The sequence below is a fragment of the Lissotriton vulgaris genome, chromosome 3_1 (genome assembly GCF_964263255.1).
Source record: "Lissotriton vulgaris chromosome 3_1, aLisVul1.2, whole genome shotgun sequence".
Classification (NCBI taxonomy): domain Eukaryota; kingdom Metazoa; phylum Chordata; class Amphibia; order Caudata; family Salamandridae; genus Lissotriton; species Lissotriton vulgaris.
Genome location: NC_141689.1, coordinates 1,575,406,556 through 1,575,433,952, shown reverse-complemented (window position 1 = coordinate 1,575,433,952; position 27,397 = coordinate 1,575,406,556). Strand labels below are relative to the sequence as shown.

Genomic DNA, 27,397 nt, shown 5'->3' with positions numbered 1-27,397 from the left:
TAGAATTATGAATGTAAACGTGAAATGTAAATAATAATAAGAAAATGCATTTTATGAGTTGAAATATTGCACCCATAATAGAAAAGAAACAAAAAATACTGAAAAGAGAATGAAATAGAATAAAAATAAAAATAAATATATATTTTCCATATATCAATTTGTGGGCTATCCATTACTGCACCTTAAGTGTAATGTGTTAAATGTATGTTTGCTATGGTTTTTTCCCAAATTCTGCTTAACTTGATTCCATGCTTTAGTCCCAGATAAAGTATTACTCTTCTCTTGTTTTTTTAATTTTTTTTATTTCTTTATTGCGGTTTTTAAGGTTCACCTCACATGTCGGTACAGCAATATTTTACAGAACGCTCCGAACAGTCAGCCTTACAATCCCTGTACAGCATCAGTTAGCCCAATTTGGGTTGTCTCTGAAGCGTATACCGAACCAGCAATATTGCAAACATTATCAATAGCAATCGTATGAACTTTTAACTGAACACCCCAACCGCCCAACTCCACCCCCCCTTCCCACCCAGAGGTCTCTCTAACCACATCTCAATCAGGGATCCACCTGTCTTGAGGATGAAGTGCCCACGTGGCTAACACCTGTCAACACCGTCTGCGTGGAACTCGGGGAGCTCCTCCCTATCTCCTGGACCATTAGCCCCCATGCCTGCAATACTTCCGGGCGTTCAGCATCTTTCCTAGTACTAAATATGTTCCCCTCCTCTGATAGCACTCATTCCTTCAGGTCCACTTTCCAGTTCGCTACCAGCGGCCCACTCTGTCAGCCAGTAAATTGCTATTCGTCGCCTAGCTGTTACAAGTCCCAACACCAGGAACTTCCTGCTGGTTTCACGTTTAGAGTCCCAGGGGATCAGTCCAAGGAGACAAGTACATATCTCCAGGGCAACTCTCCATCCCATTATTCTGTGTAAGTCCTCTAGGATAGCTGCCCAGCACATCGGAATCATGGGACATGACTAAACCATAGGTGGAAAATCTGCCTGTACATAGTGGCATCTGGGGCACCTTGAGTCTCTCGAGCCGTTGATAGCGTAGAGGCGCTTGGGTGAGAGATATGTCCTGTGGAACATGTTGTATTTTATCTGAATAAATCTATTGGAAACCGCCACCTTACAGAGGCCCTCATGAATTTTTACCCACTCTCGTTGTGTGATCTCCTGGGGCTCACTTCCTGCCATCTACCTACTATTTTGAGAGGTGCGCCTTTTCTATCGTCCCGCAACGCCCTGTACAGATGAGTGGCAAGTTTCCGCCCTCCCGCCATGGGTATCATCGTGACCAGAGTATGTGTGTGTTCAAGGGCATCCAGGAAAGTAGGCCACAGATGCTGTGCCGTTGCCGCTATTTTGGCGTATTGTAAGAATTGCCCCGGTCCCAGTTCAAAAGAGTCTACGGCTTCCTGTTATAAACCGTTGTTCAGGATAGAGGTTCGCCAACATAAGACAGCCTCCCGCCTTCCATTTATCGATAGACATGACCCCGTCAATAAGCGCAAAAGGCGGCATCAGCCAAAAGTCTGCCTCCGGGGCAAACGGTTGTGCCTGTATAAGCCGTCTAACCACCCTGGCCCAAATAGCAGCCAGCAGTCGGCTCAGTGGAGGTTATTGGTCCTGATGCCCTTTTGTATGCCATAGAAGCTTACCCATACTCTTCTCTTCTTGTTTGGCTAGATTAGCATGGTTATGGGACAGCTTTGTCTACCTTGAATGGCAACCATCTTTTGCCCATCACTTTATAAATGGATAAAGAATTTAGAATTTCACAGTGTTTTCATATATTAACGTACATGCACTGCTGTTGAATCCTATGTAACAATCCCCTAAATGGGGCATCAATTTGAGGTAGCCATTAAATCTATCAAGTATACTAACTTTTAATATCCATGCTACACTTGTTTTTGTTTCAAAAATAAATAAAGATATATATTTTTTAAGGTATACTAATTTTTGTACATACGAGTTTAATAAGTGCAAAGAAACACAGATGTTTTGCCATACGATTGAATATGTTCATTCTTTCGAAAGGGGCCATGACCTTAAACGCATAGATTAATTCATCAAATTAGTCAAAAAGGAAAAGTGACTTTTAAACATATAGTCTTGAGGGAAAAAAGTACTTACCTAGAGAATGAACAAGTGCTGGGCTTGCTTCCAGCAGAATTTCTGTCAATGCACCAGTGTCTGAGTGTTCTTTTTCTAAAAGCATTAATCTGAAAATCAGAGAAAAAGGTCAGAACTTTTCAAAATGTAAATGCTCAGAGTATATGTGTTATTTACAAGTACAGGGCAGATTTACCAGGGGACTTTCACACATGCACTCTCGGCATTTGTATCTTTTCTACTTTGCATCCTCCTAGCAGAGTAAAAGGAGGGTAATTTACCTAAAACCCCAGTGGAAGTACTAGCAATACACCGTTTAGTATTTAGAAAGAACAAGTTACTTACCTAACATTTTTTTCGATGGCTACATTAGCTCCTGGAGATTCCCTCTTCCCAGACACAAGACGGATTTGGATATTTCAGCTTTAACAGGCATTGGTGTCATTGGCTATGAAGTTGCACAACTTTATTGGAGGAGATGTAGCAAATCAATAAAAGGTGCCAATTACGTCTGTTCTGCCCAGATGTTGACAGCCTGACAAAGGCCATTGATGCAGAGGGCATAGAACAAACAAATAACAATGAATTTGACATATAAAGTCATATTGAGGAGGAGAGAGGGTGATAAGGACTCAGCGGCAACTATTGCATACATCAGACAGAATGCTCACCGATTCCTTATATTAACCAGACAAAGGCACAGAAAGCTGCCTTGCACATACACAATCTCGTCTCATCTCAGGAAGGCAAATGAACTGACTTAACCCCTTTAGGGAAAGCTAAGCCAGTCAATTCAGTGGAAAGGTTGGTGGCCAAAGAAATAAACCCACAAATACTTGTTCACGGATTCGCCCAAAAATACCTTCAAAAACAAAGAACTTGTCATCTACTGAGTAAAGTAAATAATAGACTTTTGAATGTAGCAACGAAGGGCCTACTAGAGCCTTATCTATGTAACTTCTCTTCCCTGGATTTTTTAGGCGGAAGATAGGAAAAGGAAATCACCTAATATAGATGGAATTTCAAAACTCTCTTGGTTAGGAAAGCATTTACAGTCATGATTACTTGGTGACTGGAGATATCATCAAAATGAGGCGAAAACAAAACATTTAGCACTTCCTCTACTCTCCTAATGTCAGGAAGCAAGTATGTGGGGGAATACGGTTTATGGCCTGTTCTACTACATAAACTTCTGGAGCAGGTAAGGGCTTGGTAACTATTCACATCATTAGATCGCCCACAATTTTAAGTATTAGTACACCTTGGGCATAACTATGGCACCTATTTTGATGTTTGAAAGCAAAATAGGCCAAATCAGAAGGCATAAAAACGTAGGTATGCACTTTGTTTATGTTTTTTATTTTACATAGGACTAGCATTTTTTTACAGAAAACAACTGATAGCGCAGGCAGAAGCGCAGGACTCCGAGAGCAGCCAGATCTAGAATATTAGCCTTTGCCTTGTGCTAACTCTACCTCAAAGTCTCTCCAAGCTGGGCATTCACGTGAAACTTGGAAAATCTGGGGCATAATGTTGGAGCAGAACTTATTTATTCCATGCCACTCGGGTTCGATGCTTTATAAGGAAAATTCCTGAGGTGGCGTGATTCTGCACACCTTGTCCCTGCCCAGATGGAGCAACAAAGACAACTTTAAATGAGCAGAGGTTTTCTCCGAGAATTCTTGAGTATAAGCAGATTGCTGAAAGGAGATTCTACCTTCTGGTTTTCATCTCAGCATGTTCAGGTATGGGAGCTTTGATCTGAATGTGATATATACATATATATTTTTTTTTTATTGAGTAGATGAAAACATAATTACAATGTATGTAAATGTATCATTAAAAAGAACATGTCTTGCTACAGACAAGACTCTCCTTAATAACAATCGACACATAACAAATATATATAAAGAAAAAAACACAATAAAGTGCCAAGGCAAAAAAGTGCTAAGATTTCAGAAAGAATACAGAGTCATTTCACCAGGAAGTGTATAAAAACAAAAATAACTTACATGAATAGCAGCGTCTTAAATATACATCACCCTTTCCAACATTAAGTCAAGTGACTATACATTTAATAATAGTTCTAGAATAAGTTCCCATCCAAAAAAGAAAAAAAAGTGCATTATAAAGAAGAATAGAAACAATTATGCTGAGAGTGCAACGAGAAGACCCTACTAAACAAAGCTTAAAAACAAACCCTGACCAGATCGCTTTAAATCTATGTAGGACCCCGATTTGTTTACCATATGCCTCTTCCCAAATATATGTCCTAGCCATTTTCTTATGCAAATGGTGAATCGAAGGTATCTTATCGGATTTTTAGCTCTGAAGAATTAGCAACCTGGCTACTGCTATAGCTATAGAAAAAACATATTGCTGGTATTTTGTGAGATGGTAGACCTCCGAAGAAGAACCGAATAAAAACAATTTTAGGGAAGGTATAATATGTACACACAGAGATTGATAACTCCAAAAACTTCGAACCAAAATTGTTCTAGGTGTCGACAATTGAAAGAAAACATGGTTAAGTCCCTATCCCAGGACCCTGACGCCTGAAGCAATGCTCTGGAGAAAGTGGAAACATCTTGTGTAACCTTTTCGGCATATCTAGAGAGGAAAGCCATTCTTTTGTAATTGGCAGCTTGCAGCACTCTATGCCCTACTTCACATAACGTCTGCCACTCTTTGTTAATCCATTGGAACTGAACTAAAAGGGCACAAGTCAGTAGACTGAGTGATAACCTAGACCTCAAACAGGGAGGAGAAGCTCATGCAAATACATTTCTGTTTGACACTGAACATTGGTGTGCACATGGACCCTTCATTCTTCTAAATCAATATGCAGGTTTTTTGAAGGTGGGCTTTTCAGTTCAAGAGACTGCTTGCTCTGGTTAACACATTTGAATTGTGTCCTCTATTTGCTATGCTTCCCTTTGAGAAATACAGAGGCAGCTTGAACAGAAAGCTACCCAGGTGAGGAAGTCTCTAATGAACTAACAATAAGAAGACGTAAGTGTGAGGATAGCACTACATTAAAAGTCAGTGTGTTTTTTACCCAAAAGGCAACGTCAAACACTTTAGGAGCCCAGGCAGCATGGTCGTGGAGCCTTTTTTGTTTGCTTAATTGGGGAGCAGAGTTCTGGACTTAGAGAGTCAACTTGAGCTTTCTCCTACTGAGAATTAGATGCTACATCATTATACACAAAGGGTTGACCAGCTTCAATGCGGAGGGGGAACTTCCGGTTCAGGGTCCTCTACAAGATTGATTGTAAATTCTCTTTCCCAAGTAGTAGCTGCTAATCAGTATGCCATCATCTTAGCAGCCCGGAACATTTTGCAAGTGACCCACAACAGTTATACTTTGAGTAACGCTCCTTTATGGTTGATACACTTTCTAACCTCAGATTTCTCACCTTTAGAGTATTACTCAAATGCCAGACTGGATCCGGGAGTTGTCATCATAATTTGGTGTTGACTTTTCTCATGTGTACTCCCTTCAAAGTGATGCACAACTACTTGTTGCGTCTTTCGGTACTGAAGACTTTTTCTCAGGGCAATCACTTCAGCTGTTGCATCACACATGGCTCAAGAGGGAATATGTGGGTAGAACATTTTAGAAGCAGCAGCACATCTGGTGATCTGAACAAGGACAGATGTCCAGTAAACAAAGAAAAGCAGGTGCCACACCAGGCCTCAAATTGGCCCAGCGTAAATAAACTTTGTTGTAGATGAATGCCTGGCAGCTAGGATGACATCCACAACTTCAGGTGCAAGCCAAACACCATCAGCTGTTGCCACTCAACCTCCACACATGGTGTAGTGTGCAGTTTCAGGCGGGGAACCCTGCCCTGCTGATACGACAGAAGATCTTCCTGAAGAGGTAGCCTGATCAGAGGTCAGATGACATCGCCAATCCAGCAGTAACACATAAGTCACACCGTCAACTCTGAGTGAGAGGGATCTGCCACTGGTCAGGATGCAACAGATTAGGAACCACTGCAGATGTTGTGCAGTTCGCTCTGAAACCTAGGTGACATTGACCGGTTTCTTTTGATGCTGAGCCCACTGAGACTTCAGATCCCACTGCATAGTCAGCATATGCCATCTGGCAAAGTGGACAAACAGGTTGCATTAGACCAACATGCCAAGAAGGCTCAAATCAGGTCTCACTGAGATCCAGGGCTAAGGCTGAAACATTGAGATCATAGCCAGAATGTCCTGGACAAAATAAAGTCCCTGAAATGCACTATGTCCAGAATAACTCCTGTAACAAAGCCGCTGCAAAGGAGTCAGATGTGATTTTGGCTTGTTGATTACGAACCTCAACTATGTCAGGAGGCTTGCCGTCATGTGGGAGAGTTCTAGGACTAACTGTAGAAAGCCCTCCTTCAACAGCCAGTCACCAAGTTAGGGAAAAACCAGTATCCCCAACCTCTGAAGAGGAGTGGAGACCACCACCATCATTTTTGTGAACACCTGAGGCGCTCTGTTAAGGCTGAAGGAGGAGGGCACAGCAAATTGAAAATGCTATGGCTGACCTGGACCGGCAAGTAACATCTGTGAGATTCAGCACCTTGATTCCTTTGGGCATTGTTGCACTATATAAATTTATATAATGTTATTTAATTTCAGATTGCAGGATGTGCATACTCTAGGCCCAAAGCGAACACCTACTCACCCAGATCGAAGGCAGACACAATTTGGGTCAGTGAGCATTTTGAATTTGTCCTGCTGCAGGAAGGCATTTAGAGGCCGAAGATCTAAAATAGGATGAGCGCCTCCATCTTTCTTCAAAACAATAAAATACAGGAAGAAATAACCTGCCCTTATTTTCAAAGACGGCACCCTCTTGATGACACTTTTGGACAGAGGAGCCTGCACCTCTTGCACTAAGATGGATAGGTGCTCCTCTGATGTAGGTGAAAGTGAAGGTGGATTAGAAAGAAACAGAAGAGCAGAGCTCTTCTCTGTCAGATATAATAAACTGCCATTCTGGGAGAAAATGTGGGAGGTTGTCTCCCAACGGGGGGGGGGGGGGGGGGGGGGTTCTGCACCACTAACAGCAAACTGAAGCAGTATGGAGCTGATGCGGATGGGGAGACGGACTGGGAAGATAACTACCCCTGGTGACCTGCATGTTGTCTGCCTGATCCCTATCCCCAAAAGCACTGAGGTGACCAGAAGGGGTAGGGTCGGGTATTGCTTATATGGCAAACCACTTAAGTAGTCGTGGAAGTGCCAAAACCGATGAGAAAATTGTCTGGTAGAGGTCAAAAGGCCCAAAGAATGTGCTGTAGCCCAGTTTTCCATGAAGCGCTCCAGGACAGAATCATATTTATCATCAGAAAGGATGGACCTATTTATGATGTCCATGCATTGTTGTGGAAGATGTAGGTAGCCCATCTCTAGGACCTCAGATACCAGATCCCTATATAAATCTGTGTGGGATCTGAATACCTGATTTGGCCAGGACACCTTGTGAGAAGGTCCGGCCGGTTATGGAGCTTCTCAAAGGGGATGACTTGCATCTTGAGGAGTGCCAAGTAACAGGCTGTCTCTCTCAGATGGAGCTATGAAGATGAATGAGGGTCTGAGAGGTCACATCTTCCGGATCATGAATGGAAGGAGAAGAAGAGGCGGAAAAGCACAGCCAAGGATCCCCGACTAGTTTATCCATAGTGCATTGCCTAGAGACTGAGTCTGGATTGCTGGAGGCAATACAGGAAGCCACCATGCCCAGCAAGCTCATAAAAGTCCTGATGGAGTTTTGGCGATTTAGATGAAAAAGAGGTAACAGCTGCTGCAAGGCTTTTCATCTACTAGAAAGGGCTGGATTTGAAAGGATTGCAGGTGGAATTAGGTGGCATGTATTGCGAATCCAAGGCTTCGTAGTACTGAGATGGTAGCCTGGCTATTTGCTACGCACTGTTGCTTGCCTGAGCTCTTGATCAGCCAATTGTTGATGTAGGGAAAAACATGGATACCCTCCTCTTCTCAGCTACTACTGCTAGACACTTTGTGAATACCCATGGAATCGAGGTGATACCAAAGGGAAGTACTTTGAACTGGTAGTGATGACTACGTGCAAAGAAGGGGAGATCATGCCGGTGGGTGGGGAGTTTGGTTTAGGCATCCTTGGATTCTAGAGACACCAGGAAATCGCCTAGCTGCAGTACAGGGATGACATCCAGAAGCTTGACCATTGGGAAGTGTTCAGAGAGAATGTAGCAGTTTTGTGGCCCGAGATCCAAGATGGTTCTGAGGGCGAAGTCCTTCTAGGGGATGAAGAAGTAAAGATTGTAGACCCTCTTGCCCTGCTGGTGAGGATGAACTGGCTCTACAAACCCTTTTTAGAGGAGCACTTGTACCTCTTCCTACAGAAGGCTGAGATTGTCACTGCAGAGGGTGTGGGCAGGAGGAGGGATGTTTGGAGGGTGTGTGAGAAGTTCTATACAGTTGCTGTGGTGAACAAATGACTAATACACACTTGGCTTATGTTATTTCCTGTTAGTAAGGGAGGAAATATGCAGGCTCCCGATAGATGTTGTGTGATCAGGGTGGAGGTAAGGGCAGTCAATGTTCGCAGGCTGAGGCAAAACCTCCTTTTCCTCTGCCACTGCTGTTACTCCTGTAGGCGCCTCTGGTGTACCCTTGTACTGCCTACTGGTAGTATAAGTGTTGTTGGTTCTGGTATGAGGGGGTAGGGTCTGGTGAAGTGACTTTGGGACCTGCACTGCATTATTGCCTGCAAAAGGAGCCAGCAAGTGATGGAGTGCAAAGGGTACCTATCGCTTTGGGTGTGTTGGCATACAGTGCTGTCGTGCTCATGGGAGAAGCAGAGGTTACAGGCATTGTGGTGGTAGACCTTGGACATTTGGTGTAGCACAGGGTACAGTATGGAAAAGGCATCTGTTCCATCACCATGAGGGTATTCTCTGCAGGGAAATAGTCACAGACAAGAGGCTTGAGGCCCTGAAGAGGCCAAAGGCCCTAGCACACATAATATGATCCAAGTCGATCTTCAGAGGTTGTCGTCAAGAGACACGTGGACGAGAAAGCCTTTTCCCCCAAGAATCAGAATCAAATTGTACTGCTTGGGCCCCAGAGGGGGCGTGAAAAACATGTCTAAAATCAGCGCTCCAGGAGTAGACATCAAAAACCTGTTGGGGAGGAAAAAACAATCTAAATATTGCCCATATGGCAACTGCCAACTAAGGGAGGAGTCACAGTTCCATCTCAGGACTCAAAAAGACTTTCTTCAAAGAAAAACAAATGGCAAACGTCCAAGCTCAACAAGAGATGGCAGGCCTATACAATACAATACAATAGTATGTGTATCTGCAGCAATACATGCTACGAATGGGATATTATCAAAGTTAGTTAACTTTTTCTTTCGATGGCAGGTTCCTCACCTGTTGAACTGATTACAAAGCAGTACCTCCCTAGGAGATGGATCGTAAGTTATAATTGTATAAGGAAAACTGCAGCACCAAACAGCCAAAAACGCCATCCCTTCTCACTTCCAAATCCAAACAATAATGTTTGGCAAAGGTGTGAAAGAAAGTCAATGTCACTATTCAAATAATTTCAGCCATTGAGACAACCCTGGCCAAAAATGGGGTAAAATGGGTTGGATTCAATCAGAGAGTTCTTTTTTGCGAGGGCATAGCACATCTTTATGCACAAAATAATTCAGCTGGATAAGCTTTTCTTCTGGACTGTCCCTGCCCTGCTTACTGACTGTATCTTTGGTTGCAGTTAATGTAATAATTAACCGCTCTTCTAGGGTCCAGTATGTGTAACGTCTAATCTTTCTTGGTGGGATGCAATAGGGAAAAAAGGAATGGATGGTATTGGATTGCCTCAGGTGGAAAGGACAGAAGTAAAATTCCTCGCCTTGTAAGAACCAACTTGTCTGGGGAAAAAGCATTTGTATGGGGGGGTGGTCAAGTGGGGTATGGAGTAGACATGTCTCGTCTGTCCTCTGGCCCCCTGTCGGAATCCTTCAGGCATCCACAGCACATGGGTGATGAAGCCGGGGTATACCTGCACCGGGACATAAGCACTTCATCCTTACATCTGGGGGAGAGACTATTTCACCCCTTTCTTGTTATCCTGGCGACAACCTAGTACAATTGAAGCTGGGGCCTGGCAGAGTCAAAACCACCAACTTGAAGAGCTGTTCCCTGCACACTACGGCGCCGTTGGCGCAGAGGGAAAACCACCCGACCCTGAGCCTATTTGGATGGCCTGCCTGAGCATTAACACTGTTGGTGAAGGGACCCAAGGTGAGTCCACCTTGACTTGCTTCCGGAGCCCCGCGGGTGCCCGGTGGTGCGACGCGTGGGAAAGCAGCAGCCATCTTGCGGGATTGGGTGCTGCAGCTGCCAGAGACATGGCGGGAGTTGCAGAGGGTCCTGCCTAAAAAGGGAGCCAGTGAATGTGGCAAGCAGTGGACACGCAGACTGAACACGAAGCAGCTGGACCGGGGATCTGCAGGCAGATAATGCTGAATGATTAATGAGAGCGGGGGGAGTCCCCCTCACCTGATCCCCTGAGGTGAGCTGCATAGACTGGCGACTGCGACCCTGATCTTGCCCCCCACAGTAAGCGGAGCCCTGTGGTGCCGGCTCGGACTGGTGCTGCGGGCCTGGATGGCGCGGAACTACATTGCGAAGGTGAGCCTGCCTGGTCCTACTTTGACTCTCTAGGACTCCACTATATGGCTCGACTGGCTGGAAAGTTGTGGGAGAATAGATAGCTCATGGGAGAGGGTTCCATAAGAAGACCTCGAACAACTGGCAGAGGTGCAGGGCGACATCATCGTCTGTGGCGATCTCAATTTAGTATGGGACCCAGACTTAGACATTAGCACAGCCATGTATCAGGACCTTCAGAGTCTGATCCCGTCAGACTGCTATCGGCTATCAAGCAAGTGCCCAAGGCATTGTCCGTGGCATCTCTCACCCCATTGTGGGCTGCACATCTCGACCAGCTATCAGTGGTCCTAAAATCTTGATTCCACAACCCCTCCGTGGGCTTCCCCACACATCCAGCAATCCAGCGGTTCCTCGATTTATCTATTGCTCATTCACCGCTATCAGGTTCACTGTGAGTATAATTCTTACTCTCTGGTTTTAACGCACACGGTTGGCACACCACACAAAGTGAATGAGCCTTGTGAATTACAGATGTCCCCCACTCCCTTGGTCCTGACGAGACCCCTTATTCACAGTCGGGTCGAAACGCCGTTGACGCTTGATAGAAGCGAACCACGTAGACAGCGCCTATGATTGTATATAGTCGCTGAAACATTCTGCTGTTATTGAATGGTCGCTTTCATTATGAATATACATCTTTTTGGAAACCTTGTAAATATTTTCACTTAATGTCACTCAACAGTTCTTTTCTTTGACACTAGGGACACTCCGAACTGTCTGAAATCTATTTTGTACAATTTATATGTTATTTACTCTTTTTGAAACAATACAAATTCAATTGAGATATGAACCCTGGTGTCACGAGCTTTATCTCTCTCTCTAACATCCCCTTTAACCATCAGCTGATATCGCTATTATGCTTTGTACTTACTAAAGAAAGTATATGTATTATTCCACTGGAACCGTTGTTTTCAATATAAAGTACGCACCCTGGTTCCTTAGTGAGTAGGGTTCCCTTGTTTTTCCTTCTGAATCTTTTCCAGACTTTGCCAACTCCAATTCCTCGAGAGGATATCTTTTGTATGCAAAGGGACATCTATTCTTTTATTTAGAACGAGAAACAGCAGAGGATATCTACCTCCCTACTGATGCAGCCACGGGACTGAGGCGTACTGGCTTGTCCCAACTTTCTTTAATATTATTGGGCCGCTCACCTATGATACATATCGGAATGGGTGGTGCATGAGAGTGAGAAGCACAGGTTTCACATGGATCATAATGTGGCATGCGGCCCTTGTGTGATCTAGCCTGGCTCCTAGGCACACCAGACCACGCAGTACATACCTGGCCACCCTCACCAAGAAAGGTCCTTGACATATGAGATAAACTAGTGACTAAACAGGGGTTCACTACATTCCCTCTCCCCCAGCACACCTATTGCACGTAATCCTGACTTTACACCTGCACTGCTGCCTCAGTCCTTTCCTGGCAGGGGGAGGAAGAATGTCGGACACTGCATGACCTGTTTGTAGGACTCTCCATCAAGAACTTTGAACAGTGCAGAGCTGATTTCCATATCCCGGAATTGGCGAAATTACAGTACTGTTCACTGCGGATTTAGGAGCTCCATCCCTCCAACTACCTGGGAACAGCTAGACCCTACACTTCCTTAAAAAAAACTGGTGCGGGCATACACTGGCTCCTGGAGAATGATATCTAATACATACCATACACAACAGCACTATATGGCACCTCAAACCTACCAATCATGCTGGCAGGGTACTACTACTGAGGGTATCTCGCCTCTGCAATAAGATGCCCTCATGCGGGATATGCCCAAAACCTATTTAAGTTTATCCCTTAGAGAGATGCCGGATAAGCTCATGTACCAATGGCATTATACACAGTCTCACCTTCCCACTATATACCCTTCCGCATTTTCCCTCTGCTGGCACTACGGCTTGGCAGCAGGAGTCTTCCGTCATATTTTGTGGTCATGTAGCCTCATCCCTTCTTACTGGAAAGAAATCCTAGAACACATTAAAGCCACTACAGTATATCCACTACCTGCCTCTTATCTCATGGTTATCTTTGGAGTGTGGCCCCTCACACTAGCAGCGTGTCCCATGTTGATACTGGAAACTTATTAGCCACATGCTCCATGCTGCAAGACCGGTTATTGCACTAGCGCGGAAAAATACATCAGCCCCTTCCATTGCTCAGTGGTTCACTCATCTATGGCATGTCAAGGTGATAGAACAACTCTCCAATAATGTAACACACCGAAGCAAAATTTCAGTGTATCTGGGGCCCTTTGAGCCACTACTTAACCCGCTTGGAACATACATGCCTAACTCCACCGAAGCTGCGAGATTAGCACCTCTTTGACTGATCCCTCTTTGAGGCCTCCACCGAGTGCTTGTCACCCTCCCATCCCTCACTAAGAATATCGACCAAATGAACAAGTTACTTACCTTCGGTAATGCTTTTTCTGGTGGATACAGTATCTGGCTTTGGATTCCACACCTTTTGAAAATGCGCCAGCATTCTGCAGGAAATTCTTTCCTAGCTCTCCCACGTCGACGAGGACGTCACAATGGACAGACTACGCTTGCGGCACCGTATGACGTCGTCAGAGCCACAAAAGGACCTCGTGAGCATGCTGACCTCAGTTCCACCCATTTTGTCCGTGCCACCGAGGCAAACGGCCGGACTGACACATTTTCAATACATACATAGCATATCAAATATATACACATATGTAAAATCACTAATGCATAATCAATAAAGACAAAGAGAAATAGCAAGGGAAAACTCACTATTAAGACATAAACAGGATTAAAATAACACATTTTTTGGTAGAAGCAGGTGGACAACAGAGAGGCAGGTGGGACCGTGAGGAATCCACAGCCAGATACTGTATCCACCAGAAAAAGCGCTACCGAAGGTAAGCTTGTTCTTCTGATAGATACTTCTGCCTGTGGATTCGTCACCTTTTGAATAGACTCCCAAAGCCGTACCTCTCCTGGAGGAGGGTGTCCACCTGACTAAACCAAACAATTCTGCAAACCAGAACGAGCAAAATGGCCATCCCTCTTAACCTCAAAGTCCAAGCAGTAATGCTTGGCAAAGGTGTGGAGGGAGGCCCATGTTGCTGAATTACAGATATACAAAGAACAGGAACACCACTAGCCAAATCAGAAGAAGTAGACTTAGCTCTGGTGGATTGAGCTCAGATACCTTCTGGGGGATCCTTCTTGGCCAGGGTGTAGCAAATCTTGATGCACAAGATAATCCACCTGGAAAGGGTCCTCTTGTGCACAGCCTTGCCTTTCATCTTCCCAACATAGTCCACGAAGAGTTGATCGTCCAGCCTCAGATCTCTTGTCCAATCCAAATAAAAGCTGACAGCTCTTTTAGGGTCCAACCGATGCAGTCTCTCTTCCTCCTTAGAAGGGTGAGGGGGAGGATAGAAGGTGGGTAAAGTAATGGATTGTCCCATATAAAAAGGGGTAACCACTTTGGGAAGGAAAGGAGCCCTGGTCCTTAGAACCAACTTATCCACATGAATGGTCAAAAAAGGAGAATTCGAACTAAGAGCCTGAAGCTCACTTACCCTCCTAGTCGAGGTAATGGCAATCAAGAAAAACATTTTAAAAGAAAGAAGCATCAACGGGTAAGAATGAAGAGGCTCAAATGGAGAACCCATTAAAAAAGTAAGGACTAGTTTCAAATCCCACAGAGGCAAAATGAACGGAGTGGAAGGGAACTTATTTGTAAGGCCCTTAATGAACCTCATGACAATGGGGGACTTAACTAAAGACGGGTGGTCCGACAAACATAGAAAGGCTGACAAGGCCGATAAATAGTCTTTGACAGTAGCTACTATATCTGGCGGGAGAGGGAAGGAATTCAGGTTGCCCCGTTCAATCTCCAGGCATAAAAGTGCAGGCTCTGAAGGTGGGGGTGTAGAACCCGCCCCTGCGACTGACAGGAGGTCTGCCCTGAGAGGGAGACTGAGCGGCGGGTGCGATAAGTGGTGAAGTAGATCTGTATACCACACCGTTCTTGGCCAATCAGGGGCGATCAATATGACTTGGGCGCAGTCTCGGCGAATCTTCCTCAGAACCCGAGGAATCAAGGGTATGGGATGAAACGCGGAAAGGAGTTGCGAACTCCAATCCAATTGAAATGCGTCCCCCAACGTCCCCTGCAACGGAAATTGGAGACTGTAGAACAACGGGCAATGCACGTTCTCGTGAGTGGCAAACAGGTCCAACCGAGAAAATCCCCACATCAGAAATATTGGATGGACCACCTCTGGATGAAGCCGCCACTCGTGATTGGCCGAGTAACGCCGCCTGAGAGACTGTCCGTACGAACATTTAGTACACCGGCCAGATGATTTGCAAACACACTAATCCGTTGGCCCTGAGCCCAGGACCAGGGTTGCAGAGCCTCTCGGTAGAGACAATACGACCCTACATCTCCCGGTTTGTTGATGTACCACATCGTGGTAGTGTTGTCCATCAGGATCTGAACCGACTTACCGCGAAGGGGAGGAAGGAAAGCTTTTAGTGGCAAACGTATCACCCGCAATTCCAGAAGGTTGATGTGAAGCAACCTTTCCACTGCAGACCAAAGACATTTGACCTCCAGATCCCCCAGATGAGCACCCCACCCTAGAGTGGAGGCATCTGTGAACACTGTGGCCACCGGTGGAGGAGACTGAAAGGGCTTTCCTTGAGCCAGGCTGCCCTGCACACTCCACCAAGTCAGCTCCGCTGCAGCTTCTCTGGAGATTCTGATCTTCTCCCCGAGATCTCTGCTGTGCTGATACCACTGCCTGCGGAGGCACCACTGGAGTGCCCTCATGTGCCAGCGTGCATGGTTGACCAACAGTATGCAGGAAGCGAACAGACCGAGCAGGTGAAAGACCTTCAGGACTGGAACAACCGCTCCATTGTGAAATAAAGGAATCGCTTCCTGAATGTCAAGAATCCTCTGCAAAGGCATGTAGGAAGGTGGATATCTGACTATGGTTACCCCCAAACTTTTTGCCTGGTGTTTAGCTGGTTTTTGACTTAGTTGGCCTGGGATCCTGCTATTCAGGGCCCCAGGCTGATTGCTCTCTCCTTAAAATGGACTCCATGTACCTTAGGTGCATAACACAATTGGAATTGGTTCACCTTATAGGCCCCTGTAACAGTGTACCATAGGTACCCAGGGCATAGGTGTAGCCAAGGCCTACCAGGGGCTGCAGCATGTATTGTGCCACCCCTGGCCTGGCCTTCATATTTGACACAACTGGCTGATCACTCAGCTGGGGTAAGTTGGTGTAATCACCTCTTGCTTAGATATAGTATCCCTATATCTAACCCTAAACTGGACACATATGTTCCTATCAGCCACTCCTATGGAAGGCCTCATCAATCCTGGAGGCAGAGTGCTTGGAAATATGTGAGATGGTGCTCTAGCGTGAGCTGAGCCTGTCTGCAGCTGTCGGGAACCACTCCCTGAGCTGTTCTGGGATATTGCCATACCATATACTCTTAAGTGCATTATAATCCTCGCGGTTATATGCTATCTTTGGTTTGGCTTTATCAAAACATGTCGAGTAAGGTGTCATACGAATTGGAATACTATCCCCTCGACAGTTCTGTCGACGGGGATAGCATTCCACCCTTCTAGAGGGACACGACATGTGTGTAGCCTTAACCCCGGTTAAAGTTAACCAGAGCCTCAGCATCACAAAATGGATGCTGCCACCACAGACATGTCTGACCTCCTGCTGCTGGGAGTCCTTCCAGCGAGGAGGGCCTGGAAAAAGGGATTCCTGCCTGGGGAGGTGCGAGCACCACCCCAGACAGGGTTTTGTGTATTGGGTAGGACAGGGCTGAATAGATTGAGACATGCCTGGGGCACACAAGGTGTCCCTGTGCATAAGCCAGCCCAAACCGGTTCTGGGGCTTTCCAGCCCCAGTCCTGGCGAGGAGCTGGACAAAGGAGAGGGGGTGTAACCACTCCCCTTCCTGGTTCCTCCCAGAGGAGGGACCTAGTAGGTGATCCACCCCTCAGATTGGGAATAAGAGTGGGAGCAGTGCCATTGCACAGCAGATCATCCTGAATCAACTTAAAACTAAGAAGACGACTGGACTTCGACATTCTGCTGCACAGAAGACTGAAGAAGAATCTCCCTTGTGGCCTAGGAGTGGCCACCCTGTGAACACAGGTACCAACCAGCAACTCGATGTCTGCTTTGCCGCCGCCTCCCGCCGGAGCACGAGCCCAGAGCCCGACAGGAACCAGACTCCCAGACCTCTCAGAGCCCGATCCACAGTCCCTGCAAAGAAGGGACCCGTGGAGGCACCGAGTGACGTGGGACCGGACCTCTTGGAAGACACTCGAAAAGCTGACTGCGCAGCTTCTGAGGCATCCTCGACGTTGTGCTTTGGGGACTGAGAACCCCCACCACCGAGCAGCCCTTGCACCGAAGATCAGCCCTCCAGCATCTCCACGATCTGCGTGGGGCCCTTTTGCATTGTGCCACTCGACGCGCCATCCCGGCCACTAGCCACGTGGTCAGCGGCCATCTTGGCGACGAAACCGACGATTTACACAGCAGGTCTGGTTGCTCCAGACCTACCCAAGCTCCTGTAAAAAGGAGCACCCGCTCTGACCTTGCTGGTCCGAGTGTTAAGCATCTTTCCACTTCTGCGTGGCTTGCATTTGCCAAGGCCTGTTTGCTCCGATCAGGTCGCCGACACCGCCAACAGCGAGAAGCCTGGACAGCTCGTGACCGACTCCTGGACGTCCTCGACCCCGGGTATCCACGTGGCTGCAGAAAGAAGCTACCCGACAACGCCTGGTTGCACCCGACATCGCCTGGTTCCAATCTGGTTCCACGGTAGTCACTGGCTAGTGACTTTGAACACTGTCCCCTCTGCTTTCAGGTCTTCACATCTTCAGATCCACCCTTGGATCCACCGGAACTCTTCACATCGAGCCGCCTGCAGCATCTTCAGCTCCAAGCACCATCGACCAGCGTGACAAAACCCGACACTACTTCGACCCTGTGCACCCGCTTCCTGTGGGTGAGGTAACTCAGCTCCGCCGGTGCTCCTGCACTGGTACACATCTCAAGGGCCTGTGTCTTAAGTTTCAGCTCCGTAGGTCACTCGGAAGGTTCCTAACTTTCTAACTTTGTACTTTTTACGCACCATAGACTTTGCATTGGAAAGTGCGTGCACTTTGAACACTGCACCCGAGTCCCGCGGGCCTTTCCCGACTTAGTCACTGCTAGTCTCGAATAGCTCCAGCGATTCCCAAGGCCCTAGGCCTGTTCCCTTTCCTATTGGTATCTCTTATACCACTTTCTTAGTATATGGTTTAGGTGGCCCCTAGGGCTCATCCATATTGTGCAACGTTTGTGTATTTTAAACTGTCTTGTGATTTAACGCTTGTGCTTCTGTGCTCATAAAGAGTCCAGGGGATTTTATAGTTAATAAATCAATATATATTTTCAATATATATCTGTGTGGTGTCCCTTTCATTTGGTATTCAAGGGGGTTGTGTATGGTATAACAGCTGGCTTCACATGCCTTTCAGAGTTTAGCCTAAGACTGCTTTGTCCACGTTACCACTAGGATAACTGGTCTACAAGGTTGAATTACAACCATCATCATAAGGGTTGCTTGGCATGGTACAAAGTGATCACTAAGAATTAGTGAGCATTATATACCAGGCCAACTTCTCACAAGGCAGGTATGCTCGACCACAGAAGTATCCAGTATTGCCCTTATGAACAGGCTGTGCTGAGAAGGCACCAGGTGAGATTTGGGTAGATTTATGGAAAAACCCAATTTGTACAACAGGCGAGTTGTCACTTGCAAGTGACGCAAAACCAACTCTGGAGACTCCGCTTTCCACAGCCAGTCGTCCAGGTAGGGGAAAACAGGAACCCCTAATCTTCTGAGATGAGCCGCTACCACCGCCATCACCTTTGTAAAGACTAAGTAAGACCGAACGGGAGGACTGCAAACTGATAATTTTGTGACTCTACCGTGAACCGGAGATACTTCTGATGTGACTTTAGGATGGGAAAATGAAAAGATGCATCCTGTAGATCGATGTACACCATCCAGCATTCCTGTTGCAGTGCCAGAAGAACCTGAGCAAAGGTCCACATTTTGAACTTCTCCTGCCTGAGGTAAAGTTTCAAAATCCTGAGGTCCAAGATAGGTCTCAAACGACCGTCCTTTTTGGGGATCAGGAAATACCGGGAGTAGCAACCCTGACCCCTTTCTTTCTCCGGAACCACCTCTATTGCACCTTTCTGAAGCAAAGTAAGAAGCTCCTGCTGCAAAAGCAGTAAGTTGTCCTCGGAGCACCAACCCTGGTGAGGAGGAGGAAGATCCAAAAAGGGAAGAGCGTACCCATTCTCTACAAGATTCAAGACCCAAAGATCGGACGTGATCAATCTCCAATCTTGTAGAAAGTGGGACACCCGACCTCCAACCGGACCAACATGTTCTAAGATGGGGGATCTAGAACTGCTTTCCTGTTGTACCAACGGGGGCGGGAAGAGTGGTAGAGGAGGAGGAGGAGGATTGTTGTCGAGTTGCACCCCTAAGACCGCTTCTATTCTTCCCTCTGTACGATTTGTACAAGGGATTCTGCTGTTGCTGACCCTGTTGTGATTGCTCGCGGCCACGAAAGGAAGCAGACCTCCCAGATCCACGATCCTGCTTGTAGCTATATCCTCTAGACTGCACCTCGAGTCTCGGAGACCTTGCAGTAGCCCTGCTGTCTTTAAAACGCTCTAAGGCTAAATCCGCCTTTGAACTAAAGAGCTTAGACCCATCAAAGGGCAAATCCAACTAAGATGATCTAAGCCATGCCTGTCTCCTTGCAGCCACAGATGACCCCAACACACGAGCCACAGAGTCGGCAGTGTCCATGCTCGACTGAATAACCGGACGTGCAGCAGCATGCGAATCCAAAAGGACTTCTAAGAAATTGACACGATCTTCCTCAGGCAACTTATGGCCGAATTGCACAACTGAGTCCATCAAAGCATGGATATATCATCCAAGAAGGCAAGTTGCATTAGTTGGCTTAAGAGCCATGCTCGCAGAAGAAAACACTTTCTTTTCAGCTTGCTCCATCTTTTTAGAATCCCTTTCACCCAGAATGGTAGGGAAAGAACTAGAAGACTGCTTCGAACAAGAAGCCTGGACAACCCAACTTTCCGGCACAGGATGTGATGATAAAAAAGCCGGATCACCAGGGGCAGGCCTGTACCTCCTCGAGATAGAACAAGAAACCCTAGGAGCAGACAAGGGCTTCACCGCCAGGATTGGTTCAGTTACAGCATTCGTAAAGGGAAGCAACGGCTCATAAGTTGACAAAGATGTGTTTAGAACTTCTGTTAGAATATTAGATTTTACCTTAGCTGAAGGAAGCTGAAGACCAAGTAAATCAGCCGCCTTCCTTATAACCACATGGTATAGAGCAATGTCCTGTACAACAAATCCACTTGCAGATGGAAGGTTATATTCAGGAGAAGTATCAAGGCCACTAGCTTCATGAAGGCCTTCAAACTCATCCATAGAATCAACAATCTCCCCTTCCTCCTGATTCTGAGCATATTCCTCCTCATTAATGAGCCGCTAGCCTCTCTCCTAGAACATTGTTTAGGCATAGGCATTGGTGGAGCCATACACGGCGCCGTTAAAGACATCAACGGAGGAGCCTCTGCTTCAAACCTCGACGTAGATCGAACTTGAGGCGGTGCTGATTCAACAGCCGAAGGAGTCCGAGGAGCCGGAGTGGAGGATCTCAGCGCTGGGAAATGCCAAGCAGAAGTCGACGGCAAGAATGGTATGAAGGGTGCCTGGGGATATAATTGAGGAACACCCAGGTTAAAGGTAAATGACCCACAGGGCATTAAATCGGACCACCAAGCCAGCCGTGAGGGAAACGGCGTACAAAACCAGCTCCTCACCTTTGAATCCTGCCGTGAGGGGAACGGCTCCTGCGCTTGCAGCCAGTTGCCCGGTGCCATACGCAGCTGGGGAACCACAAAACCCAGCTGCCCCGGGACTCGCGCGGCAGGACTGACGCTGGTGAGGCGCCTTATCTGCAGGAGTGCCTCTCGCGCTACCGGGAGAAGCCCAGGACAAGGGCGGGACCATCTGTGACCATCAGTGGCCAGAAGAGGCTGGGCTGGGCCACCCCCCTTGTGACTGTGTCAGAGGTATTACATTATTAAGTCCCTCTTAGTAGCACAACTCCCAGACGCCCACCCAACCCTGAACTGATTTTAAACAAAAAGACAGTATAAATAGTGGACTACAAATCATTGTGCAATTGAGGGAGGGGAGGGGTCAATTCTTATATTGTGCTGTAAAATAGGGAAGATTCACTCACCAGCTTACCAGACAAGGAGGGAGAGTAGTGGTGGGTAGGTGCAGTGTAAGTTCCTACACCTTCCTCCCTTCCTGTTTTTAGTCATGTCCAACAGAACGAAAACACGCTCTGCCACGAGCAAAGTACATTCTTCTCGCACCTCGAATCCTTTAGGGCTTGAACCAAATGTGTTACAACCTACCGCGATTGATCTGATGTTGAGAAAAGTCAATAGGGAGATTGAGCGCACAGAGAGAAGTCTATCTATTCCAGACACACCTACACAACCCATTGATTTAAACACATCAGCAATTTCTCTTAACGACTCTTTAGAAAACTCCACTGAAGCTATTCCTTGTGTGCAGGTGGTAAAAGAAGTAGTTCCAGATACAAACAAAAATAGAAATAATGCTACAAGTAGGAAATTAAAACAAGGGGGCGTCAGGAAGGGCCAACCGCGGAAAAACAAACAAACCAGGGTCATACACAGTCCAAAAGAAAGGGAGGCAGCAGTCACCAAAGTGGCAGTGGCACGTCATCAAATCCCACCAGGATGGATGGATGAAGTAATTGGAGACCTCCAAAAACGTCTGGAAACTTTTATTATGAATCAGTTGAAACCAATAATTAGCAGGCTAGATAAAGTGTTAAACGAACTGACAAAGCAGGGAAGGTCAAAGGGCCTTAAAGACTGTAATTTAACAGCAAACCGCTCCTTAGCAGGCACTACGCCAGCCGAACATATAGCTGGCAATAATAACTGTGTGAGCAACGAGCAACGTTCTATTGTACAAGTCCACGAAATACCTAAACCTACAGCCCAGGTAGAGAGAGGAAACACTCAGAAGGGGGGGGGACTAAGGACATTGATAAGGCCCAACAGCGAACAAATGCCCAGCTAGCACAAACAGGAAATCCAACAAGTCATGCTTCCACTGATACAAATCCGACAGGCCATGAGCCGAATGACAGATTTGTTCACCCTGCACCACCACATATTAATCTGCCCCCTGAAGCATGCCCTTATGTTGTTGTTTTTACTGGGGTACCCGAACTCAGGGAAGGGGAGAAAGTCACACATGGAATTGAAAAACAAAATAATAAAGTGGTTAAACATACATAGGCCCCTGCAGGGAGGAGAATGTGGGGAGATTCTTCACGTGAGAAGAGTAAACTGGTTAGGCAGTAGGAGGAAAGATATCACAGGGGATTGCATTGTGGTAAATTTTAGGAACACCGATCTAGTGAAATAAATATTAGGTAGCTACAATAAAAACCATACTAGCACCATATGTTCCCTACGATTAGGATATTTCTACCAGAGGAGACGCGCTGTAAACATCTTGAACTACGCTGATGCTAGAACAGGATATGCACCAGCAAGACACTGGGCTAGAATGCAAGAGCAGAGAGGACAGGGTTACACTCAGTGGGCAAACAGATTCAGCCCGCTACTGTCCCTCGATGAAAATGATTGACTAACCTAAACTGGGAAATGTCATGAAAAGATGGCCGAAAGGGTGGACAACAAATTAAGTGCACATAGGACCACAGAAAGCACCCAAGCAAAGAGGGTGGATGAACACAGAGTAACTAGAGGTGATGGAGATCAGGGGGTTATGTTGCATAGAAGGGATGTTCCTAGGATCCACAATCAGGGAGGAGAGGCTGAAAAAGTACAGAGTGAAGGCTTGATTTTACTGTCCTGGAATATTGCAGGCCTGGCAGGAAAATGTGAAAATGGTGATTGGAAGAAAAACCTCCGCGGCTGCCATATATTAGCTTTCCAGGAAACATGGGCGGTAGAATCCTCCCCTTATCAAATAGAGGGTTAAAAGTGTTTTTTCGTACCAGCTAAAGAAGGCAGATCAGGCAGAGCTAAGGGAGGGCTAGCACTGTACGTTGTTCTGGACCTAGAAGGCTCATGGTCACAACCTTCCTGGACGTTGCATACCCTCCAGGCAGTTGTATTCCAAGGACAAGGGCTGAGGTTACTGATATTTAATATCTATAACTCAGGGCCAGTGGATGGGAATTACTCAGTAATCCAGGAACTAGATAACAGACTCAACCATGAGATCAAGCAGAGGAAAGGGGGAGGAGAACCAATAGTCCTGATAATGGGTGATTTAAATTGCCATCTTTTCCCAAATTTGTTACCTGTAAGTGTTGACTGGTCATCATGCCCGGTAGAGAGCAGGCCACATTTTGAGCATAACAAGGAGGGAACAACCTTAATGAAGTTATTAGGCACTTACGCTCTAACACACACAATAGACTTGGCGGCCCCGGGTAGGGATGGTACCCTCACACCAACATTCAAAGGCAGGGGATGCCATGCCATTATAGACTATATGATGATTTCTACTTTTGCAAAGGACCAGGTTAAGGAGGTGAGAATAGACTGGAGTCCCTTCAGTGACCATAACCCACTGGTGATGGAATTAATATACAGTGGTCGCTCCATTAGAAGTAAACCGACAGCCATTGAGTTGCGACCAGTGGACCAGGGGAGACGACTCAGATGGTCAAAAATTAATGCCTATGGAACTCTGGTAGAAATAGGCAAAAAACAGATCCATGATTGTCTTGAACCCTCAGTAGAGGGAGGTACGTTGGTCTCAGTGTTCGAGTCTTTAACTTACCTGGTTGATGAACTACTGAAAGTAAAAGGTACCAAAATGAACGGACCACAACCATGATGGTTTGATACTGAATGTTCCAGAGCATTGAGAGATTTAAAATTATGCCTAAAACCCAACCTAGGGATAAGCAGAAAGTAGCCCTCAGTAGAAATATATATAAAACAAAGGTAAAACAGAGGAAGACTACGCTTCAAGCGGAAGTCTGGGCTGGGGAAACATCCTTAACAACGAAATATAAAGTACGACTTACCTGAACAACGAAGTCCCAACCACGAGAAATCCTGAACAACGACGTTCTAAACCACAAAGTCCTAAACCACGACTTTTCCCGGACTGCAATGTTAAACTATGCTATCACGTCACTCATCTCCTCCCCACCCCATAAACCTGGAAACGGAAGAGAGGCAAACTGGATGACTGCCAATCACGACTGAAGAGCTAAAATGCCAGGCGCATGAGAGAAATGCCCGGATTCTGCCAGCTCAAATGCATGTTTCTTCTCTTGTTTTGTTCCTGGGTACGTGCTGTGTGCCCAGCTGTGGTCTCACTATGGTGCGTGAATAAAAATGCCTGAGATTTTGAAGAGATAGCGCGCTATTCTTCTTGAATTAGGTAATGCATCTCCCAAACTCCCAACATGACACTTGAATAGAAGTATCAGGCTGACGGGCTCAGAGGAAAGTAGGGAAGCAGCCAGCCTAAATAATGCAGCATGCAAACACCACAAGTCTGTCCTCCTCCCCATCCATACTTTTATAGCGACTTTCAAGTAGGAACAGCCTTGCAATACATGTTCAAAATAATTTCTGAAGAATACTTTTCACACTCTAGAGAAAAGTCAAGTCTGCAGCTGTTATCTGAATTGCAATCCTTCGACCAGGGTGCACGTAATACGTCATCACTCTGCTCCGATGATAAGCCAGGCGCACCACTGCTGGTTTGACCACTTTTTTGGAGTTAAAGTGGTCAAACATTGAAAACATTACGAAGAAGTATTGTTATTAGAATAGTGCCATCTAATGGCCAGTCACAAAATGTTTTTTTTTCGTGGTTTAGGAAGTCGTTGAAAAAAACAGTAGTGCTTTAGAATAGCTCGTTGTTCAGCTTTCGTGGTTAAGAAAGTCGTGGTTTAGGAAGTAGTTATTTAGTCATACATTCCTGGGCTGACCTGAGGGAGGATGGGGAGAACATATATTTCAACGAATTTTGGAAAATTATCAATAGACCCTGCTTTCAAGACAACAATGCCCCGGTGATTAGTAATAATATACTCCCCGAACAGTGGGTAGCTCATTTTAAGGGCCTTTACAATCACAGCTGTGACACTGTGTCTGTAAGGGGTTGGGATGGGGTTCGGCGAACCAGAATTTTCACTTCAAGAAATTACCCAAGCGATCCAAGGCTTGACCCGTAACAAAGCACCGGGGCCTGATGGCACGCCACCAGACCTCTATTTAAGTAACATCGACCTTTGGGCTCCTATTATGACAAGGGTGTTAAATGCATCTATAAAATCCGGGCTTCCGCGATCTTGGTCTACTGCACTGATTGGCCCCATCTCTAAAAAAGGGAGCAGGGACAATCCTCAATGCTATAGACCAATTTAGTTGATAAACATGTCAGCCAAATTGCTGGGCAGGGCGGTTTTAAATCGCCTTATGGCCAGGACTGAAGAGCACCACATCATAGCAGATACCCAATATGGCTTTAGATTGGGTAAATCAACAAGTGATCAATGCCTTAACCTTTATTTATTAGTTGCAAAATACACAAAAGCTAGTAAAGGAACACTCTACATGGGTTTTATGTATCTGGCTGCGGCATTTGATAATGTAAATAGGAACAAACTTTGGACCATGATGAGTAACTTGGGAATTGACCCCGGACTTATCAATATTCTCAAAGAATTACATTGGAACACCACTGCCAAGGTCCGCTTTTTTCTCTTTATATAAATGATTTAGAGAGAACACTGGTTGCTTTAAACGTGGATTGCCCCAAAGCAGGAAAGCATCATATTCCGGTACTGCTGTACGCGGATGACGCGTCCTGCTTGCACGAACAGCTCTGAGTTTACAACGTCTCGTTGATGGATTTGTGGAATTCATGGACAAGTTAGATCTGTCCATGAATTTGAACAAATCCTTCGTGATGGTGGCGGGCAAGAAACCCTGCAGGAAATTTGTATTTAAAATAGAGTCCCACACAATAGAAACTGTAAGCGCTTTTTCCTACCTGGGTCTTTTGTTCGACAGGGAGTTAAAGTTCGATTTTTTAATTGAGGAAAGGTGCAGAAAGCTGGTTTCCTCAAACGGTGCGATACTCAACTTTGCCCGAAGGCTGGGTCGTTGGTCACCAGAGCAAGTCATGAATCTATAGGTAGCTGTAAGCACTATGGTGCAAAGGTCTGGGGCTTTAGGGATGGAAGACCTTTACAAATGGAGGAAGACAAATTTCTATGTAGGATCCTGAAGATACCACAGAGTACCCCAGCAGGAATTGCACACACAGAGCTTGGGATCCCATTTATCATAGACCAGGTGAAGGTGAGGCCTATTATGACATGGCTCAGAATTTGGGTGAACCCCGAAGCTGAGCTAAGTAGGGTAATAGTTAGCGATTGCTTACAAAAAGACAACTGCCCCCAAATTCCCTGGCTGAAGTTTATCAAGGATACACTAGGAACCATTGATCAGCCGTTACTCTTTAGTGATCCGAGTTCCATTACCACCTCATGCAGACATCAAATTAAAAAACAGCTACTAGAAAAATTTGATTTGGGTAGATTAAGCTCTGACTCAGCAAAAAGATCTGTTGTGGCACACCGTCTAGTGAGTAATGGAGAGGGCATGGAGCCCTATTTATTTTTAATGTATAACCAGCAGGACAGATTTTTAATGTGTCGTTTTAGGCTCAATTTGTTACATAATATTTTAGCCTATCCATCAGGTTTTACTTTAACAATTGAGCAGAAGGGTGCCTGCGGCTGCGACTATAGGTCTCCACAGGACCCCCTTCATTTTGTACTTTTGTGTTCTTTTTATCAAACTTCTCGTTGTAGATTTCTTGTTGATATTTTAAAAGAGGCAAAACTCTGTCAAGCTAAGACTGCCCTACTCTTTTTGCAAAAGGCTAGTGATATGCGTACCTTGTGCTCTATTACGATTTTTTTAAAAATAGCAGTAAGATTAAGAAACACAAGAGACTGAGTAATGATTTATATACTGCCATATGTTTAAAATGGTTTAACCTTCTTTTTTAATGATGTACGGTTCAGAAATGTAATTAATGTATTTTGTACAATGTATTTTTATGATGATTTTTAATCATCTAAATAAAGATCTACTGAACTGAAATGAACTGACCCACAGGGTCCGAAGGTGCGCCGGATGGAGCTGAGGCCCTGGCAAACATGCCAAACATCGCATTGAGAAAATGCGAAGAATCTGACCCAGGAGTAGGAAAAGGAGGATATGGATCCGTGCCTTCCTGAAGAGGAGTTACCTGAGGTCAAACTGGAAGCTGCGGAGCCGGGGACAGCACCCGCACTGGTGAT

The 27,397-nt window shown here is 45.9% G+C and overlaps 1 protein-coding gene across 2 annotated transcripts in view; it reads right to left on the bottom strand.

Moving 5' to 3' along the window:
* The window catches only part of ECPAS (Ecm29 proteasome adaptor and scaffold), a 780,178-nt gene that overhangs the window by 24,553 nt on the left and 728,228 nt on the right, over positions 1-27,397 (bottom strand). For both annotated transcript variants that reach the window (XM_086962068.1, XM_086962067.1), the window contains exon 47: positions 2,145-2,233. In XM_086962068.1, the coding sequence (XP_086818194.1) occupies positions 2,145-2,233 (89 nt within the window). The remainder of the gene's footprint in view (positions 1-2,144; positions 2,234-27,397) is intronic.